General features: G+C 41.7%; 1 protein-coding gene across 1 annotated transcript; it reads left to right on the forward strand.

Annotated features, from left to right (window-relative positions):
• The first annotated feature begins 3,593 nt into the window (after positions 1–3,593).
• LOC307121579 (interferon-induced GTP-binding protein Mx3-like) lies at positions 3,594–22,455 on the forward strand. Its single transcript, XM_079809201.1, has 14 exons — positions 3,594–3,842; positions 4,677–4,873; positions 4,970–5,089; positions 5,201–5,314; positions 13,047–13,201; positions 13,283–13,421; positions 13,539–13,737; positions 14,815–14,893; positions 15,024–15,146; positions 15,633–15,765; positions 15,869–16,012; positions 16,162–16,238; positions 16,330–16,539; positions 21,499–22,455. Exons 1-14 carry the CDS (start codon positions 3,751–3,753, stop codon positions 21,721–21,723), a joined length of 2,007 nt encoding a protein of 668 aa, XP_079665327.1. The 5' UTR covers positions 3,594–3,750; the 3' UTR covers positions 21,724–22,455.
• The last annotated feature ends 502 nt before the right edge of the window (positions 22,456–22,957 follow it).

Consider the following 22,957-nt stretch of genomic DNA (forward strand, 5'->3'; position numbering starts at 1 on the left):
ACAGTTTGACAAAAGCACAATGTTTTGTTTTATTGCGAGTATACACAAATATAAGCAAACCCTTTGCAGTTTGAATGATGTCCTGTATGAACAAAATGACGGAGTATGTTTTGTTTTTATGTTTCCACTGTTCGATCGCGACATCGCGCCTCTCTCTCTCTCACACACACAAACACACACACACACACACACACACACACACACACACACACACATCACGTCTCTCTCTGACAGTAGTTCCGCTTTACATTAATTTTCGCGCAAGTTTTATTTATTTTTATATTGTATATTCTCTGTGTAAATTTATGCACCGAGTGACGGCCCTCGTTTGGACGGCCATTCTGGACTTTTCCAGAACGCCCAGATTGTCAATCCGTCCCTGGCGCTGATCCATAATTTACTAAAGTTACTAACTTTCTGACATGAGTGACAGCCCCTCCGACTAGAAATAAACTAATAACCTGAAGTATATTCTAGTAACTACAACAGTTCACCCTGAACTGAGACATGCTGAGAACTGATGAGAAGTGAACTCAGGTCCATCCGTCTCTCTGGCAGCAGCTCGTGCGTCGTAGACCTCGTTAAACCACGCCCCCTCCGCTCATTTCAAATGCAAAGATGTCAGCCAATCACAACAGTGGGCGTTTTTACTGAAGTCTCACAGCAGACACGCCTCTTGAAACAGGGCAGTCAGCCACAGGGCAAACAGCAGTATAGACAAAATGCCTTTTATTTCTAAATTATGACATTTTATGATGTAAAAATCATACTAACAATATAAGTACACCTCAGGAAACACTATAAAATAATAGAAAAATGCCATGCCATGGGACCTTTAATGTTAGTTTTAGTCTTGTTCCGTGATTTAGTTATTAAAGTTTGTGCACAATAAATGTCTGGTCCTGACTTCCTGCCTGCAAACAAATTGTCCCTTAAATGATCGATCTTGCTAATGTGCTCTAAGCGCTTAGGTAAATTCAAAGAAATAATAATTTTTCTGTGACCATGAAAAATATCCTTTTCCAATAATTCAATTAATAATCAATACTGAACGTCCTTAGGACGAACCGATTGAATGACTGTAATGTAAATGTAGCTACATCAGTTAATCTAGTTAACTGATTCAAATATTCATAATTAATCATAATGAATAATCATAATGAGTTTGTCAGGGTTCTCCTCTGACAGCTCTGTATGTTTTGTCTTTGTTTAATGTGTCTTTGTTTGTGTTGTGCATGAACACATTGCTTTGTCTTGGTTTGTGTTTGCCATGTGCTCCCTGTGTCCTGCCTCCTTGTTTCCTGTTACCACGCCCCCTTGTTTAGTCCTTGGCTGTGTTCGAAATCGCCCCCTATACCCTTAAATAGGGCACTATTTGAGTGAACATCCATTTTTAGTGGTGTCCGAAACAATAGTGGACGTTTTTGAGTGCACTCATTCAATCCCACCATGCACCGCAATAACGAGTGTACATTAGATGTACGCGCTGGAGAATATGCTTGTTCGATGCCCGATCGGCGTATGACAGCAAAGTCCCGCGAGAGCATTTCGAGAGCAAACGAGAAACAATTCCTTATGCTTTTGAAACGTTCTCTCACTCAACCAGACGGTGTACTCTCAACGCACTGAGAGTCGCGCCCTGAATGAATGAACTTACCGCTGTCCGATTCGCCCTATGTACCCTCATTCTCCATTACTCCACTACTCCAAAAACGAGCCAACAAGCTTAAAGTTAACCCTATAACTCTTTACTTGTGTGGCACTGAACTTACTTGGAAAGGGGAATAATAAAGTAACTAATAAGCATTTAATAAAAAAAATAACAATAATATTTGTATATACCGTAGTAGGATATATTTCATACTTTATAGTAGGGCGTCAGAAGCAAAAAAAAATGTCGGTGGGTCCTTTAACAGAAACATTTTACTGGAGTAGATGCAATGTACAAAAAATATATTTAATATATCGGCTTGTTTAAATGTCTGGTTGAGGAAGAGACACCTACGGAATACCCAATCTTAATCAGCAGCAATAGTGTAGGGGTAAGACGCTTAGCGTTAAGATTTGACGCAAATTGATCAGAGGTTCGAATCCGCCTTTTACCAAACTCGCACTGATCCTTTTTTCCATCATATATCAGATCGGAAAGGAATTTATTTTTCTATGAATATGAAGAAAATATTAGAAAAGTGAAAATAAAGCTACTAATGCGTTTAATCAGTGTTTATCAGGGTATGTAAACAGACGTGCTCAATTAGAGACGATACAAGTGAGTGGGCCCAATATCATTGGTCTTAAAAAGTGTGTGAGTCGATGCCATCTCCTGGCAAAACGCGGGAATTCATTCAATGCACGGCGCGACTCTCACAGTGCATTATGGGTATTCTCTAGCCGTCGAGCATACATCGGTTGCAAACTCGTTATTGTGGTGCATTGTGGGATTGTATGAGTGCACTTAATAACGTCCACTATGGTTTCGGACACCACTAAATGGCTGTTCCCTCAAATAGTGCCCACAGCTGAATCAATCATCCATCCATCTTCCGAACCGCACTGGTCCAGCCCAATATCATGCATACAGGTATAAATGATCCTTTTTAAAGATGATTATTATATTGTTTGATTAAGGTTACACGCTAGTTTCCGTAGCAGAGTTCAGGATAAATCTTTTCATTATTACTGGAGCTGCCAAACAGCAAGCACAAACTGCAAAAACGGCAGCCTTTCCGGTGCACTTAGTGTCCGAAATCACTCACTCGTTCTCGAAGTGGACTATATCAGTGGACTAATGTAGGGAATAGTGAATGATGGTATAGGGGGCGATTTCGGAAACAGCCCTTGTCTGGTCCTCATTGATTAACTGATTGTGTGCTCACCTGTTCCTTGTCTGAGGGTGCTCACCCTTTCCTCATGTTTTCTGCTCCTCGTTTGTCTGACTGTGTTCACCTGTTCCTCATGTTCTCTGCTCCCTTTATAAGGTGTGTTCTTTCCCTCATGAGGTTGCTGGTTTGTTATACGTTATACCTACGTGTGTTATGCTAGTAGTGCTAAGTGTTTGTGCTGCCTTTCGGTCTTGTCTCCTCTTGTTTTCTGTCTCTAGTTCCTGTCCTGCAAGTAGAGCCTTTTCCTGATATGACCTGACTGCATTGCCCTAGGATTCCTGCCTGGCCATCGCTGGTATCCTCTGGTCTCATGCTGCTCTGTCAGAACTGCTCTCCCGTCTACCACCTTCTGGAGCTAGTTATTGTGGCTGCCCTTCCTGCCTGTGATTGTGCTCCTAACCCGCCTACTGTTTGGACTGTGTTCACCTCCTCACCATTTCTTGTCTTGTCTACTGTTTGTCAATAAACCCCTGATCACTCATTCCTGCATTTGAGTCCTCTCTCATAGAACTGTGACAGAGTTATGAATAATTATTAATATTTCCCCTCAGAGCTAATTCGCTACATAATCTCAGAGATAAATGACTCATACAAAGAATATTGTCCTACCCTGCAGGATACCAGTCACACCCACATACATCCAAATGAAGTCTATATATGCAAATTCATGTTATTCGGTTTCTTGTTTTGCATTATTATCATGGGAGTGTCACACTAACCAAGTCTGACACATAGATTTCAACTCTTCTTGATTTCTCTACAGAATCACAACAGACTGGTGAAATCTACATTATAAAAATTATAAGAGGAACTAAAAAAAACGAACTAACTGTTTGAATAAAAAAAAAGAAAAAGAATTGTTAAGAAAATGACAACTTCAGGCATATATTCTTTATTCTCATCTCCAGATCGAAGAAGTGCTCAAAATGATGAAGATAGTGATAGTTCTCTAAATGAAAGGTTAGTATAAGTTTGATTTTTCTTATTAATATATTTTGAGATAAACATTTGATATGCTTTTATAAGCATAGTTTATTATTATTTCTTGTTATTGAACAATTATAAAAAGTACATTTATATTTACAAGGTAAGGAAAGGCAAGTGCATTTATATAGCAAATAAAAAAAGTAAATTAAAAAGTGAAATTATGTTATTAACAAAGATGAATAAGTAACAAAAAAAAAGCTACTTTTTGAGATATTAAACTCAAATTTGGAGACACAACTTGCTTTGATTTTCTCACAGTTTTAGAGTAAAACATATTTTGGAAAATATATATTTCATTAACAATTTGAAAATAGTATTTGTATTTATTTTTCATAATAATAAACTTAAACTTCTATTACTTTTTTGAGTTTGACTTTTTTTCAATTCAGCAATAGTCTGCCTAGTGTTTTCTTTTAAAAGAGACCAGACTTAAGTCTGTGCTCCAAAGCATTCAAGATTTAAGTTTAAGTTGGAAATTTAATTTTCAGGTCTATGCTCAAAAGGTGATTAACAGGTAATAAATGGCTCATAACTATTCCATAAATATAATTTAGTATCATTAAATCCCCTAAACATACAAAATATTAAATAAAAAACATTATTATACTAGAGTATTTTCATGTTGTTGAACATTTTTTTAACCAATTTCTGACCACCATGCGCGAGCAGCACCAGAGGGATAAAAAATAGTTTGAATCTATTTAAAAGGTAAAGAAAAAGTCTGTATAACATGAAATAGGCTGAATGAAATAATACTGCACTTTCAGTGAGGTTTTAGAAATAAAATGTACATCTTTATCTTTACAGTCAGGAAATGAAGGGAGCAGTTCACAGTCATTTAGAGGAGAGCATTCGTCCATACATTGATCTGATTGACACTCTGCGGTCAGTTGGCATTCATAAGGACTTGGCATTACCGACTATTGCAGTCATCGGAGACCAGAGTTCTGGGAAAAGCTCTGTGTTGGAAGCGCTTTCTGGAGTTGCATTACCAAGAGGAAGCGGTGAGGACTGGTTTTACTCTCCTTTATTGTAGATACAAAGAGAATGCAAATTTTGTCAACACCTGCACATTGTTAACTGATCTGTGTTTGCTATAGGAATTGTCACCAGATGTCCACTGGAGCTGAGGCTTAAGAAGGTTACAGGTGGAGTCAACTGGAGGGCTGTTTTATCTTACCGTAAGAAGAGAATTGAATTTGGGGATTCATCAGTTGCAGGTTAGTACCTTATATTGTTTGAACCACTGCTGCTTTTGTTTATTTTGCAAGTTGCATCTGGCTTATATACATTTTACAGTCGGATTTACAGTAAACCATATAATGTTGCAGGTCCTCCTAAAGTTTCTGGCCAACTGGTGAATGGAAAGACAGCACGTTCAACTTACGATGAGAAAAAAATAGAATTTAATGATCCTTCAGAAGTTGAAGGACATGTTAAAACAGGTTAGTAAAACTACCTGAAATTTATTTTCTTTTTATTGTTGTACATAAAATAGAGATCAAAAATCAGTTGGATCAGACATGAATGATTGAAGGGTTAATTCACGCAAAAATTACAATTCTGTCATTAATTACTCACCCTCCTGTAGTTCCAAACCCGTAAGACCTTCATTCATCTTCGGAAAACAAATTAAGATATTTTTGATGAAATCTGAGAGCTCTCTGAACCAGCCAGCAACGTCATTGCAAATTTCAAGGTCCATAAAGATAGTAAAGAAATCGTTAAAATAGTCCTTATGACTATGGTGGTTCAACCTTAATTTTATGAAGTGACGAGAATACTTTTTGTGTGCATCAACAATAATGACTTTATTCAATAATTTCTTCTCGTTTTTGTCATTCTCCTACGCTGTTGATGTAGTAAATGCAGTGCAGCGCTTCTGAGTTCTATGTCAAAACGCCGGCTTACCATTGGCCGACACTGTTCACGTGAACACCACGAAACATGCGTGTGATGCTGACGCAGGAGCTAGCCAATGGTAAGGCGCCGTTCTACCGTAGAACTTGGAAGCGCTGCACTGTATTTTCTACTTTTGTTTGTTTTTGCGCACAAAAAGTATTCTCGTCGCTTCATAAAATTAAGGTTGAACCACTGGAGTGTTACAGTTGGTGTGGTGCAGCAGGGATGAATCAGAATCAGACTTCTAACAATAGACAGGTTTATTAAGCGAGGGAATCAAACAGCAACCAAACACACAAAACCAACCATAATAGACATAACATCAAGAACAGACCAGGAGTGCAGGGAAGTGAGTCCAATATAAACGGAGTGCAAACGACGAAGACCAGGTGCAGGGAATCCGGGGAGAGCGGGAGAGATGATGTGGGAGTGGGACAGGCAGGATCATGGGAAACAGGGGTGGGGTGGATTGTAACATTGCCACCCCCCCCCCCCACCCCCCTGCAGTGGAACCCGCTCCAGTCCTCCACGAGCCCGCTCCAGCCCATGAACCCTTTGCAACTCACAACCTTGCCCCATCCCACGAGCCCTTCCTGCCACCCCTGAAACTTCTAGGGGCTATGTACCCATGGGTGGGGAACATGTGGGTGGGACACATGTGGGTGGGGCACCTGAGCCGCCATGGCCGCCCGAGGCTCCTGACCCACCATGGCCACCCGAAGTCCTTGATCCACCCTGGAGACCTTTGTATCTGTCTGCACCTCCCCCTCCCCTGCGTGTAGGTCTCCAGGGCGCCCATCCCCCCTCCCCCGTTGTTACATCTAAAGGCTGATTTATACTTCTGCGTCGGACCTACACCGTATCCTCTACGGCGTGTTACGCCGCGTTCCACGTTACTAAGTTACGCGTTGGTTTTCATTTATACTTCTGCGTTGTTGTCCGTGTCAATGTGCAATCACTCATGCAGACCGCTAGGAGGCAGTGTCCACGGGCAGTGTTGATAGTAACCCACAGTATCAAGGCAAAAGCCGAAGAAGAAGCGGCTTGTTTACATTAGCTGCGTCTCATTTCGAAAGGTTGCGTCCTCCAGAGGTCGCATTTGAAGGCTGCATGCGTCATCAAGGCTGTCTCATTTCAGAAAAGTAAGTAGGACACTCTGAATGCGACCTTCAAATGTGCCCTTCTTTTCAGAAATTCGGAGTGTGCATGAGGTGTATCCTTCGCTGCTGCAGATAACCCACAATTCTTTGCGTTGCCATTAACAACCGTCATGTTTTTTTAAATATTATTTGAAAAAATGGCGCTGCCAGCAGATATACATGCAAGCGAAGATGTGGTGTTTAAACTTAAGTAGTTTCAAGCTTGTTTTTGTTTTTAAGCTGTATTACCTCAAATAGATAGTTGTGGTAAACAGGATTACAAGTGTTTAGTGATATTTAAACGTTTAGAACAGTACTTTGCTGCCAAGGCAAGAAACATTTCATAGCCATTTTCAAGTTATAAATAATTTTCATTCATACACTGTTAGACATTTATAAGAGATTTTACAGTAACTTACTGGCAACACTGTTGCCAGTAAGTTACTGTATTTGAGATTTACAGTACAATAACCGCATTTCAGTTTACAGTAACTACATGTTACTGTAATTTTGTAATACAGTACCGTTACTGTAAACCTTGGTTAACAGTGCATTAATCCTAATCCTATTCAATCATTAATATTTACTGAATTACATTAATTCTTACATTAATCTATCCTACAGAAGTAATCCAAACAGACACAATTATTATGAAATATAAAATTCTTTATTTAAAACATTTAAGTGCTTTAACTTAAACATGTAAATGTGTGGAAAAAGTTAACGCTTCTCATTTACTTTGAATGGGTGACGTCATGCGTTGCTGAACTGAATTGTGGGTCGCGTCGCGTCGCTTCACTCACGTTGCAAGTGGCAGAAGTTGAAAGGTGTGTTGGACATCAGCTGTGGCTGGATGCAACCATAGACCGTAAAAAAATATGGACGACGCGACTTCATTGACTTCCGCTGACCAAAGTTGAAGCTTTCATAGGCCCGCTCACGGCGCTGACATCTTGGGACCGAGTCTGCGCAGTAGCGATCTCGGGACCGGAGTTGCGCAGTAGAGAGCAGGAAGTAGAGGCGTGATTATCAAAAGCCCGCCCACACTCTCGCAGATTCAGAACAATTCATTATGTTGGTGTGAAATAAACAGTTATGGAAGTGTAGAAATTAAAGCTAAAGCTCCAATCTCCTCCCAAAAATCCAGAAAAAAGTCCGTTAGTGCCTCAGTGAGAAGTTCATTCAGAGAAGCCGTCAATCTCAGCTGTCAATCATGACGTCACACCCCTCGTTTTTATAGCATCAAATAACTCACTAAAACTAAACTTATTTAAAAAACGAACACTTGAAATGAAATTATTGTAATAAAAACTGCCTAAAATGACAGAAACCATCTTTAGGAAACAATTATTTGAAGTGTAATTAAATAGTTTAGTGTGTCTCGCGCCCATTCTAATACATGGAGAGGCGGGGTTTAGGAGCTATACTGGGACCGGCCACCGGGGGGGCGATCGAGGCGCGAAAGCTTCAATTTGTGACTGAAGCACTACAGGCTTGGATGCAACCAATCGGCGAGAGTAGCCACAGGCGGGGAGGAGCTGCAAACGGAGACGTGAAGTCAGACACTTTCTGCTTCCCGCAGTGATGCTTGCACTGTGTTTGCACACTTTATCAGCTGAAGTGAAATAAATGCAATATTTGTCAATACACAGATGTTTCAGAGACATTTTTTGTCATGTAATACTTTATGCACTGCTTAATACAGCGTGTGTTTGTACAAGAATAAAGTTAACATACAAGCCTAAACTATCAATGAAGTAGGGTCTACATTTTCATCTGTTTTATTTTGATAAACATGACATTATAACATCGCAACTACATGAAAAGAGGTTTAACTGTTATAAAAAACAGATTTGTGCGCATTCGAGGAACTGGAGGTTTTAGAATAAACACAAAACACATGTGATCGCTGTCATGCGGAGAATCTGGCCAATCGTGGAACAGCTATGTCATAATCAAAGTCTGTGCAGTCTCTCTGGAGAAACTGCACCGGCTGTATTAGCCGACTGCTCTCGAATCGCTCTCGCAGTGCTTTGATGCCATACGTCACTGTCACGTGGAGTCGGCGCTTCCTCAAGTCAGACAAAATTTCTAACCGGCATTACGCCCTGTGTGAATGCAGCGTAAGTGTCTGTGTACATTACATATCCTATTAAAAAAGTGTCTCACCTTGTCCAAGTTTTTATATTCAAACTCCATTAGGTGGCGATGGAAGGATGACACTCTGTTGTTGATTACAGTGGACTTCCTGTTAACAACTTCCCTGGTCTTCCGACTCACTCCGGTTTTGGTGGTGCATCTTGTTCCCTCCTCTGGGTTTTTCCTCATGAAAAAAAACTTAAATCAAGAGAAAATTAAGAGAATAAATATATTTTAAATTTCATCACCCTTAGTGCCTTTGCTTTAAATGTTTTTGGTAACACTTTAGAATAATGGTCCGTCATTAAACGGATAGTTCACCAAAAAAAAAAGAGTAAATTCTGTCATTTACTCGCCCAGTTGTTCTAAACCTTTTAAAGAATGTTTGTAACCAGACAATTTTGAGGCACCATTCACTTCCATAGTAGGAAAAAATTACTATAGAAGTGAATGGTGCCTCAATCTGTTAGGTTACAACATTCTTCATCTTCTTTTGTGTTCAGAAATGTATTCAGGTTTGCACTTGAACAACATTATTCTAAAGTTTTGCCATGTTTTTTTCATAAATTATATTTAATCTGCCAAAATCATCCAAAAATTGTCCAGGACTGCTTAAATTCCAGAAAATAAAATTATATTCTGTCAATCCTGGACAAACACAGTTTTGGATTATTTTAGTATAATATAATTTATGAAAAAACATGGTACATGGCTAGTTACAGCTAAAAAGAGGTGGAAAAACTAAATCATTTTGTGATTCAGTTAAACAGACCCGACTAAAACATACAAGAAAAACTTTGAATTAACAATAATATGTGGAGAAACAAAGAGGGGTAACGTTACTTACCGTTGTATGAGTTCCAGTGTCGCACAGCACAGGCAGGCTCCTGGTATTCTTATCTAAAATGTAAAATAAATAATGTCAATCCAAATGTAAACGTTGCTTGTTAACGACGTTATTTTTGCAACTACTAGCCAACGTTAATTTACTAACTAACGTCGTCCTACTGTATGCTTAATATGCTCGATAAACAAAATCTTCATTGTATTGGTAAAGTGAATTCAATAAACTCACTAACGTTAAGTCTTTTTAAAAATAAAACGTTAGGTTTACGTTACCTCAGTTAGTAACGTTACCAAAGCTGAAGCAAATGATAACCTAACGTTATGTAAAGTATGTTGTCCGGGCCGTGAGCTCTCTCCTCGGGCAAAACTTATGACGCTGGCTGCACTGGTTCCTCATCTAATTCAATAAACTCATTTTTTTAAATAAAACGTTAGGTTTACCTCAGTTTTTAGCAGCAAAGTTTAAGCAAATGATAACCTAACGTTCTGTAAAGTAACGTTATGTTGTCCGGACTGTGAGCTCTCTCCTCGGTCAAAACTTACAACGCTGCACCGGTTCCTAATCTAATTCAATAAACTAAGTTACTTTTTTTTTTTTAAATAAAACGTTAGGTTTACCTCAGTTTTTAGCACCAATGCTGACAAGCAAAAATTGGGGTGCAGACAACCGCGGCTAGTACAAATCACACTTACCTTGCTTGTTTGCCGTTCTCACGGGGGATGAAAAAATCTTCGCAGGGTGTCCGGACACAGCTCATATGTTCTCTGGAACCGTGAGCTCTCTCCTCGGGTGAAACTTTCAACGCTGCACTGATGGTTCCTAATATAAATCTAAAGCGAATCCTGTCGATCCCAATTGTGCCAAAGAGGCCGTTGTGGTAAATACAGTATTATACTTTATTTTTTAAAAATACAGGAAATCACTGTATTTGGTGTTTGACGTCATAGAAAATACCCATGATGCAACGGGAATTACAGTTATTTACTGTAAAGAGAATTTACAGTATTATACTGGGTGATATATAGTAAATAACTGTACAAATTACAGAAATGTCTAACAGTGTATAACTGGTGTGAGAGCACAACTCCACTGTGAACGTGTTGGCATAGCAACGTGATACTTCCTGCCTGTGTGTCCTACGGAGGACGTCTCGTTTAATTCTGATTAAAGACACTCCGTATACTGCATCCTTCACAGGATGTGAAGCAATAATGCTCTGATTCAATCAGCCATCTGGCAGGATGGCCAAAGTCTGAACTCCTCACAGCCCTTGTGACTTTTCTAATCAAATCATACTTAAACAAAGGGCCTGTGTGTTGATGTAATTATCTACGCTGATTAGATCCGAGGCGTCATCGTGTCGCCGCAAGAGATTGGAGCGTTGAACTCTTTGGGCGTCGGCCATCCCCTCTATAAGAACAGGAACGACCATCAACTCTTTGCATTTCGCCACCACAAGAGAAGAACCCCTTGGCATTTCGCCATGGAGGGGAAGACCACCCCTGGTCTTCACAACCCTGAGAGAAGGCATCCCCGCCATGGAGAGACAGACCGGCAGCCTCCTCAAACGACTTTCCTAAGCTTCAGAGAAATTCTCCCGGAACCCGAAGATCCGTACCAAACTTCCCGACGATTCGAACTCAGACACTGACACACTAGAAGCCATAGTAATGCAAGTATTTTATTTCACAATCAAGCTGCGTGTAAAAGGTCTGAATTATTCCTGTTCACGGGACAGTTAATTTCTTGAGGTCTCTGAAAGGGCTTCAAAAATTAAATTAAATGAGACACAGCAACTGTCATTATCAGCAGCAGTGATGGAGGCAGATAGCGGCTTGAGTTGTTGTATCTAATACAAATTAAGCATCTCTTGTTGATTAGTAGAGTTACGTAAGAGGCTATCTGGCTCTGGAATGCGTTCTTGAAATCATGCAGAGTGCTCGTGGCCACTGTTTTCAGTATCGGTAGCTCGTGCACAGACCAGCTCTTCAATCGATTGCTGTTGCGGAGACTTTATTCATTCCGTTGAAATCACAAAACGAATTTAAATAATACATATATATATATATATATATATATATATATATATATATATATATATATATATATATATATATATATAAAAGAATCAGATTAATAGACTCGACTAGGGAAAAGAAACAGGCAGGTTCATTATAATGAATTTTTGTCCTCGTCCAGGCCCATCAGAAAACACGTGTTAAGCGGGGCATCTGGCCAGTTCAACAAACAAGCGAGCTCAGAAAATTCCTCTACGTACCTCTCCAGCAGGCTGAAACATCTCCCTTTGGGAGCACGGGAGCGATTGGGACCAGGATAATTCCCATCCTTGTAGAAGTCCTTGCGATTAGGTCCGTTCTTCTGTTACAGTTGATGTGGTGCAGCAGGGATGAATCAGAATCGGACTTCCAACAATAGATAGGTTTATTAAGCGAGGGAATCAAACAGCAACCAAACACACAAAACCAACCAGGAGTACAGGGAAGTGAGTCCACTATGTAAGGGAGTGCAAACGACGAAGACCAGGTGCAGGGAATCTGGGGAGTGTGGGAGTGTGGGAGAGATGATGACGGAGTGAGTTCTCGTCTGAGGGACAGGGAGGATCATGGGAAACTGAGTCCAGGACAGCCATGGATTATAAAATGTCACATGTCACATGGACTATTTTAACGATGTCTTTACCTTTCTGGACCTTGAAAGTTTGGAACGATATGAGGGTGATTAATGACAGAATTTTAAATTTTGGGTGAACTAACCCTTTAATGTGTTGAATGTGTGTTTTGTCTTAAAACTATAGAATGGATAACTGGTGTCCTGGATACTGATTAAATTCATTTTTATTTATTTCTGTAAATATTATGTGAAAATTTTTCTCTGCTCATCAGCTGATTCGAATGCCTCTATCCCAAACCACCACCCTTCCAAGACATGTTAACCAGCCAGATGAATCAAAATGTAATAGGTTATAATATATGGTCCACTGTTGTCTGTCTACCAACCTGTTCTTACTCCCAATGCATTAATTAGTTGAGAAGTGCTGTACGTAAAAGGGGAAACAAGTATATTATTGGTTTAAATATTGAAATATGCTTAATTTGAATTGCATCATTTACATTGTTTTGTGTTGTACAGCCCAGAATGAGCTGGCAGGAAAAGGTGTACGAATATGTGATGAACTCATCACTTTAGAGGTCATGTCACCAGATGTGTGTGACCTCACTCTGATCGATCTACCTGGAATTGCTAGAGTCCCAGTTAAAGGACAACCACAAGATATTGGAAACCAGGTGAGCAGCATAATTTGATTTTTGCACACCACATTTCAGTACCGACATTTAATTTTAAAACTATGTTTTCATGTCTTGTAGATCAAAAGTCTGATCATGAAATTTATTGAGAAGCAAGAGACTATAAACCTGGTAGTGGTTCCTTGTAACATTGACATTGCAACAACAGAAGCATTAAGAATGGCACAAGAAGTAGATCCTGAGGGCAGAAGAACTGTCGGTAATGAAGCAGATTATCTGCACAACATCTAAAAAAATCTGCAATATCAACAAATATCTTATGGCATGTTTGTCAGCAAATGCACCTTTTAGAAAATATTTGTTTTCATTCTCACAGCCATTTTAACTAAGCCAGATCTCATAGACAAAGGAACAGAAAGGAATATTCTGGCCATTGTTCGGAACAAAGTGATTCCTCTCCGCAAAGGTTACATCATGGTGAAGTGTAGAGGACAACAGCAGATTGATAATCAAATTCCTTTGGAGGAGGCAGAACAAATGGAGAGAGATTTCTTCCAAAATCATGACTATTTCAGGTTACAATCTAATAGAATATATTAGAACTAGAATAGAATATAATTGAACTATTTTGTTACCAATAAAGTATAAGTTTATATGAGAATTGATATACCCTTTTATATAAAGTTGCTTTTTTTCCTATTTCAACCGTTTTTCTATGGCAGTATTTCAGAAGTATTCAGTATATTCTTAAAAGTTACTTTCATTACTTGGTTAACAAGCACATTGGTAACACTTTATAATAACTATGAAGCATTAGTTAAGCATTAGTAAATAGTTAATTCATCATTTATAAAGCATTAATAGACATTACTAAGCAGTTTATAAATACAGCTATAAATGCTTTATTCTTGATTTATAAGCATATCTATAATGTGTTTAATAATTTTATTTTCATACTTTATAAATTATCAATTTATCATTTCTAAATGAAGTATTACATTATTTACAAACCAGTTATTTAGGAGTTGTCAGTGGTTCATCAGATCATTTATAAAGTGTAAGTAAAGGGTTAATAAACTATCTAAATATACATTTATACATCTTATTATTTAGACATATAGTAATAGTTGATGAGCTCACAGAAAGAGTTAACTGACAACTACTAAATGTTTTATAACTACCTGAATTAATCATGAATTGCAGTGAAAATACATGTTAATAAAGCATTTATTAACACACTGAGTAACTATTACTATATGTCTAAATAATAAGATGTATAAATGTACATTTAGATAGTTTATTAACCCTTTACTTACACTTTATAAATGATCTGATGAACCACTGACAACTCCTAAATAACTGGTTTGTAAATAATGTAATACTTCATTTAGAAATGATAAATTGATCATTTATAAAGTATGAAAATACAATTATTAAACAGTATAGATATGCTTATAAATCAAGAATAAAGCATTTATAGCTGTATTTATAAACTGCTTAGTAATGTCTATTAATGCTTTATAAATGATTAATTAACTATTTACTAATGCTTAACTAATGCTTCATAGCGTGTAGTTATTATAAAGTGTTACCAGCATATTAATTAAATAAACGAAACCACCTTACAAAAAGTGCATTCTCTTTTTCTACAGATGTCTCTTGACTGAGGATAAAGCGACTATTAAATGTCTTGCTGTTAAACTGACTCAAGATCTTGTGAATCATATCAAAGTAAGTTTCTATAGGTCTCAACCCAAAGGCAAGTTTACACAATAAGGATGAATTTGGTGAACTGCATTTTGCGGTAGGATGGATTAAAAGGCTATAATTAAATTGTGTAGTTTTAACCCTTCTTTGCAAGAGATCACTGCCACAGCTCGATGAGCAGATAAAAAGACAGTTGTGGGATGTGAAGAAGAAGCTCAAGGATTGCGAGGATGGACCGCCACAAGACCCTAAGGGGGCCAAATACTTCCTCATTAAGGTAAGGAATTGAAGAAAGAGAACTCAAAAAGGGGTGGGCAGGCTTAGGGGCAGCGTGGACATCACTGAAATGTTCAAAAACAGTATAACATTGCTCTGCTGCCTCAAACTTTTGTTTACCCTTGAGCGATGAAGAAGAACTTTGCTTGAAATATTAGAAAAAAATATTGTCCAAGAGCGCATCTGGTAGTCAAAGTGAGTGTCTGGATGTGGAATTTTATCTCTTCTATGCGATAGGATCCACCTACAATTGTTTGCCTTTTGCTTGAAGTATATTAGGACAGAGTTTTGGGGCTCCCGTCCTGTTTTGATGTTCTACAGCTATATCCTTCTCTGACACTGTAAGATGCTATAATATGTTTTGTGCATAGTATTTGAGACAGACATGGCATCAATTTAACTTTTTTTTTTTTTTACCTCAGAAAATGCTTATTATAATATAACTTAAAACTTCCTCATGTAACAAATATTTTTTTCTTTCCCACAGATTTTAACAAAGTTCAATGATCGGATCACGTCCTTATCATCAGGAGAACTGATCATTGAGGAAAATTTGTTTGTCCAGCTTCGGGCTGAATTCAAGAAGTGGAATGATCATCTTAACCGTACAAAGCCATCCTGTCAGTATATTTTCAACTACTTTCAAGTTGCTGTTATCCTTTGTAAAAAAAATTATCATGAAAAAGACAATTCATTTCATGAGAAATCTTGTTTCCAAAAAAGTTAACAATACAACAGAGTTTAGCCAGAATTACAGAGGGAGGGAACTGCTCGGCTTCAGCAACTACAGAGGGTTTGAGACTGTTCTGCAGCGCCATGTGGCCAAACTTAAGGAGCCAGCCATTGAATTACTTTGTACCATCAAAGGTACCATCACACATTTAAAGACATTCTGGTCCTAGCTCACAGTCTACATTATAAAACCAAAAGATGAGATCACAACTAAATGATAGTTTAATAGTATTTTCAGCATTATCAAAAATTAGACAATTGTCTTTTAATGTTTTCTCCTGAAGACATCATCCTTAGGCACTTCAGTGACGTGTCCAATCAGTGTTTCCAGAACTACCCTGTTCTTCTAAATATCACTATGGTAAAAATTGCTCCTAATCAGTGGCAAGGATTGTATATTTGTATATTTGTATATTTGTTGATTGATTTCTCTTTCCCCTGTACTTCCATAGAACAAAATTAACAACATTCAGTCAGGCCAACAAGCCAAGGCAGAGCAGAGGATCTCAGAGCAGTATGAAATGGAAAACATGATCTACACTCAAGATCCCATCTACTTGAAGTTCTTGAATGAGATTAGCGAAGAGACATTTTCAGAAGATCAGTTACCTGTCTTTGACATAAAGAGCAAGTACAGTGAAATGCTCCAGGCGTATTATGAGGTATTTTTCTAGTTCCCTTTCGGTCGGTCACGTTTGAAGTATCCCAATACGTCACAGACGAATTGGGATCACTTCAGGGAGCCCTTTCAGCTTCGCGATATAGAGAACAGGCCAATGGGCCATTGGCGTGCAAGATTTGCATCTTGCGTTCTGTCCCGCACCGCAGGTGTAAACAGGAAGCGAGAGCAGCACACTATTGTCATTCACTTCGGAGCCGAACGGCGTTGATGAAGCAAGACTGCTTTTCTAAAAGAGAGCCTATCTACAAGAGAGATACTCCAGAGAACGAGAGGGACGCTTTGTGTTGGCGAAAAGGCACAATCAGCATGACTGCATGCTCACCGCTGCATCTGCATAACAAACTGCTGTTCTCACAGCAACTGTCGGTGCGTTTGTGGGCTTTGAGATCTCCTGTGTGCTGCCGCGGTCTTCCCCTGGGTGCTTCAGCACTGTTGAAAGAACGTTTCCTCACAAAAGAGCAACACGGGTGTGACACTGCGTCTTTTTCAAGATGTCATTCTACCTGTGCGTTTCTGGATGCGGTTGTTTCCTGTCCTGACGGCCACAATCCCTCTCGCATAAACATGTTGAGACTGCGTTCGTGGGTGATCCATGTTCTCTCAGGGGGACAGGATCATGTCGACGCGCTGTTCATCTCACCTTCCTCGTGAGGGTTTCAGTGTTCAGCGTGCCGTGTGCCGTCTAGCTGCCGGGTGACAGCGAGGATTGCCACGGCAACCCAGCGCGCATCGCTCGGCGCTTCAGATGCGTGGCCGAGACTATGAAACCTCAAAAGGGGTTGAGTCCCTTCGCTTATACCCCTATCTAGTTTATTTTCTGGTGCACCAGAAAGGGGCTACTTTGGCTGATAAGCCTGGGTGACCTGAGGATTACAGTGAGGCTTCCCCACCGAGTACATCTCCGTGGGCCCCCCACTCCTCTATCGCATCGCAAGCATGTTGAGACTGTGTTTTTGGGTGGTTTATGTTCTCTCATGAGAGCATAACCACGTTGGCGCGTTGTTTATTTTGCCTTTTTCATAAGGGCTTGAGTGTTCAGCGTGCCATGTGCCGTCTCACAGCCACGCTCACTATCTCACATGCCTGCTGGTAGCTTACAGATAGGATTACTGGTCCTTAAAAAAAAGGGGACCTAGCGTTTCATTTGGGGCTCTAGCAGAGGACAGATGTCAATCGCTGCATCGGAGAGAGGGCTGTTATGTGTTGAAAATGAAGATGATGCTGAGATTCCCACTATAAAAGTGGGTGCTCATGCTGAATCAGATTCATACTTGACAGCCATGCTTTTCCGGGTGGCTGAGGCCTAGTGCAATGCGTAAATCGCCTTGTCCGCCCCTTGCCTTTTCCTGGATGTGCGTTGGAAGGCTTTGGCATTGTGGAACTATTTGGTGCCCAAATATAGAACACCAAGAGGGCCATAATCTGTGTAAAGTTTTCCTCTCTCTCACTACCCTCATCGGTGGGGTGGCAGTGCCAATGGCAGGCCACCTCCGCTCTGCTTAGTGCACGAGGGTAGTTCTGAGCAGAGGTTGAGCTGCACACAGCACTGGCCCTTGGCCAGACGATGTCCACCCTGGTCCAGAAACACCATTGACCCGGATTTGGTCAGGAGCTGCTCTTCCCCCAGAGGAGGGCCGGGTGGAAAACCATTGGTAATTCTGTTCTGCCACTGGTGTTAAAAACAGCCAGTGGTACCCAAATTCTCAAGAGCAGTTCCAATACCTCTGGGTCTCGGGAGTTCCGGAATGGCAGTGTATGACGCTACGAAGCCTTGCCGCTCTCATTCCACTCCACCAATAGAGGGCGAGAATTGCAGTGTGTGATGCTACAAAGCCTCACCACTCTCATTCCCCTCTTCTCAGTGGTGCGAGGACGACAGTGCGCGACGCTATGCCTCGCCGCTCTTGTTCCCCGCTGAGGAAGGAGGTGAGGCAGACCGTGTGCAACGCCATAAAGCCTTGCCACGCTCAGCCCCTCCTTCAATTGGAGAGTGCGCTTGGCGGTGTACAACGCTCCCATGCCTTGTCAGCCTCTGGTGCCTCTCCAAATCGCCAGCAGGGGGTGCCGGCTGTGGGAACGCACACAGGCGGCCTTCCCACACTCGCATACACCCTCAGCGGAAGCAGGTAGTGTTGCACAGCACACTCAGACCCCACTGCGGGCCGCTACCATGCCGTCCGAGTCGGGTCCCTGCACGCTGCTACGCTGCCCCGCTGCGGGTACCTCTGTGGTGCCATTGGTCCCGCTTGCACGGTCTCTGGGAGCCTGGCTAGTGCTTGACCATCAGACCCTGGCTAGACCATCAGACTCGGCTATGCGATTCAGTTCGCCCGGCGCTCCCCCAGGTTCAGGGGTGTTCTCTTCACCTCCGTGTTGAAGGAGGACGCCCCTGTGCTCCAGGCAGAGATCGCAGTCCTACTGGTGAAGGACCCGATAGAGTCGGTCCCTCCAGCCGATATGAAGTCCGGGTTCTACAAGCCCGTACTTCATTGTACCCAAGAAAGGCGGCGGGTTATGGCCGATCTTGGATCTGTGATTCTTGAACCGGTCCCTTCACAGGCTGCTGTTCAGAATGCTAATGCAGAAATGCATCTTCAGGTGCATCCGTCCCCAAGATTGGTTAGCAGCGATCGTCCTGAAGGATGCATACTTTTATGTCTCGATTCTCCCTCGACGCAGACCGTTCCTTCGCGTTGCATTCGAGGGACTGGCATATCAGTACAGAGTCTCACCCTTCGGGCCGTGTCCACACGAAAGTCGCGGAGGCGGCCATTGCTTCCATGAGAGAGCATGGGGCACCTCAGCCGGTTGGGGTTTCAGGTCAATGGAGAAAAGAGCAAACTCTGCCCCACGCAGAGGATCTCTTTTCTCTGTATGGAGCTGGACTCACCGAGGAGCGCGTCCAGTCGGTGTTGAACTGCTTGAATTCATTCAAACGCAGGACAGCGGTACCACTGAACATTTTTCAGAGGCTCCTGGGGCATATGGCAGCCGCAGTAACGCCGCTGGGATTGCTTCAAACACGACCGAGTCCCGAGATGGGCGTGGCACAGCGGATCCTTCCGTGTCCAAGTGACGCCGGGATGCCGCCAAACCTTCAGCCCGTGGTCGGACTCTTCATTTCTACGGGCAGGAGTGCCTCTAGAACAAGTGTCCAGGCATGCTGTTGTCTCCGTGGATGCCTCATCCACCGGCTGGGGTGCCACGTACAACGGGCTTGCAGTTTCGGTCTGTGGACAGGGCCTCAACTGCAATGGCATATCATTGCCAGGAGTTGTTAGCAGTTTGTCTTGCGCATGTTCTGCACATTGCGGCCGTTGCGTACGTCAAAAAAACAGGGTGGTCTACGTTTCCGTTGCATGTCACAACTCGTCCGCCATCTCCTCCTCCGGAGTCAGAAGCATCTGAGGGCGCTTCGTGCCATTCACATTCCGGGCCTGATCAATTGTGCAACCGACGAGCTCTCACGACAGCCAGTGCTCCCGGGAGAGTGGAGACTCCATCCCCAGGTGGTCCAGCTGATCTGGAGTCATTTCGGGACCGCACAGGTAGACCTGTTTGCCGACCCGGACATGACCCATTGCCAGTTGTTTTATTCCCTGACCGGGGGGACCCTCGGCTCGGATGCCCTGGCCCTCGGCTGGATATGCGTTTCCCCCAGTGAGCCTTCTTGCACAGACACTGTGCAACATCAGGGAGGACGAGGAGCAAGTCATGTTGGTTGCTCTGTATTGGCTCTGTGTAGCTTCTTCCTGGGCGCTGGCTTGTTGTAGAACTGTGGGCTGGGCGACACCTAACACGTTCGCTAGATTTTATAGCCTCCGTGTAGAGCTGGTATCTTCCTGTGTGCTCACTTCCCATAGTCAGTAACACCGAAGTGCTTGGCTTGCTGCGCCATTCCCTTCCCCTTGGAACGGATACGTGCGCTTATTTGCTCCAGTCGAGTTCCCCAGAATGGCGAACCCTGTTGAGTCCTCCGTAACCCGCGGCAGTCGGACGTGGCGGAGCGTCCAACGGCAGGTCTAACATTCGTATACATTCGTAAATATTTGTGTTAGGCTGGGTTCCATATGTTGTGACCCCCACGGTGGTCCCATATGTGTATTCTTCCACGGTACGGCTCCCTACAGCGAGCCCGTGTCTTTCCCGTCTCAGTGCAGTGTTGTTCCCCCGCCTACAAGGCCGGGGCCACCCCTGTGACTTCCGTATGTTGTACTGCCCAAGGCCAGTCCATACGTGTATTCTCCACATGGTAACTCCCTCTTAGCATGACGTGGCTTCCGCAGCGGCCCCTCTGGGCACGCTTTACCAGTGCAATAGTCTGCTGAGTGGGTCTTGCGGAACACCAGCAGTGACTCTCCCTGCGTGAGTTTTCCCGCCCGGAACAGACGGGGTCTGAGGGGCTCTTCGCTGGGCGCTGGAAGTGGTAGTAACTGTGGCGTTTTCCAAAGGGATCCCAATTCGTTGGATGACGTCCGACGTACGTCGAACGTGACCGACTGAAAGGGAATGTCTCGGTTACGTATGGTAACCCTCGTTCCCTGAAGGAGGGAACAGAGATGTACTTCCTGTCGCCACAGTTGCTGTACCATCACTGCATGGCCGAGTCACTAGTTCGGCTCCTCAGTGAAAAACAATAGTGCGCTGCTCTCGCTTCCTGTTTACACCCGCGGGGCGGAGCACGAGAGTGCAAATCTCGCACGCCAAATCTCGCACGCCAATGGTCCTTAATTGCCTGCGAGCTTCTGTTCTCTATATCTTGAAGCTGATAGGGGCTCCCTGAAGTGATCCCAATTTGTCGGTGACGTCCGACGTACGTCTCCGTTCCCTCCTTCAGGGAACAAGGGTTTCCATACGTAACCGAGACGTTTTCTGTAACAAATATGAAGCCATAGACTGTATGGACTGCAGTGCTTAGTAGCTCTTTGTTTTCTTTCAGATTGTGTTGCAGCGAATGGCTGACCAACTGCCCATGATGATCTCTTTTTTCATGCTGAAGCAGACTGCTCAGCTCCTGTCCACCGACATGTTGAGTTTACTGGACGGGGCAAATGTAAGTGAGTTCCTGTATGAGAACTCTGAAGTTGGTAGAACGCGCAGAGACCTACAGGCCCGACTGGATCGTATGACTGCAGCTCAGGAAGCACTTAATGATTTTATTTGAGGAAATAAAAAAAATAACAAAAATTGAGTTAATACAATGAACATTTGAGAATTGACATCACCCTTTATTTAAATATTGTTAAAAGATTTTGTAAGCATATTGCGTAATTGTGTGTTTTATTTGTAATAATGAAGTGAAACATGCCAAATTTATTAAACCAATTTCCTTCATCGTAATAACTCAATTTTTTTATTTCAATGAACTCAAAATTTGAAGGCAACCAGGTTACTTACCTTTTTAAGTCAAACCAACAATATTTTTTTATAGTGTATTATCTTGCAAATTAGTTAGCCTGTATTTCATGCTGCTTCTAGTAGAACACAAATGTTTTGAATGTTGCCATGCTGCTCATGAAGGCAAAAATCTGTACAAAACTTCTATGGGGTAAAGCTGAATATTTTGTTTCCTAAAGTAGCTATAAAAGCTTCAGTGCTTGAGCTACAGTTTTGAAGTGTACTGATATGTACCCCGTAATTTTAAAGTCTATATATGTATTGATACACTATTATCACAAGAAGGTACGCAGGGTACATTGAAAAAAAAGATGTGTACTGCTTGTTTAAATTGTTTAATTAAAGTCAGCTAAAGCAACACAATTTCTATACATTTTGTCCTAACTTAATTTGACTGTATTCAATCCACTTAAAAATAAATCAAATTGAAGTTTACTTAATCCGTTTGTGTTGAGATTACATTAATGATTTGTGTTGCATTAAAGGATTAGTTCACCCCAAAATGAAAATTTCCTGATCATTTACTCACCCCCATCTCATCCAAGATGTTCATGTCTTTCTTTCTTCAGTCGAAAATAATTAAGGATTTTGAAGAAAACGTTTGAGGGATTTTCATCATATAATAGTTTTCGGTTTACACAGTGGCAATTCAAAGTGCTTTACATGAAATTAAAATATTTGTAAGTGAATAAAATAAAATATATATATATAGTATAACCCGTATCTGGAGTGGAAGAAAATGGAGAGTCAGGTTTACGTTAAAAATATTTGTCAACTGTGCATTTAAACATTACCCTGACAGACAAATCTTCCTGGAATGAACCACCAGGGCTATTTCTACAGATATATCCGTCAGAGCCATAGACAGTAAAAGAAATGGACACAGCGACCCCATAGACTTCACAGAGAAAAATTGAAGTCAGGTAGAAGCACTCACTTCCTGATGGCTGAGCGTACTGCGCAGCCTCAGACTGAGCTTGACGATGTAGATGTGACGTGAG

Source organism: Gobio gobio, assembly GCF_949357685.1.
Source record: "Gobio gobio genome assembly, chromosome: 25".
NCBI lineage: Eukaryota > Metazoa > Chordata > Actinopteri > Cypriniformes > Gobionidae > Gobio > Gobio gobio.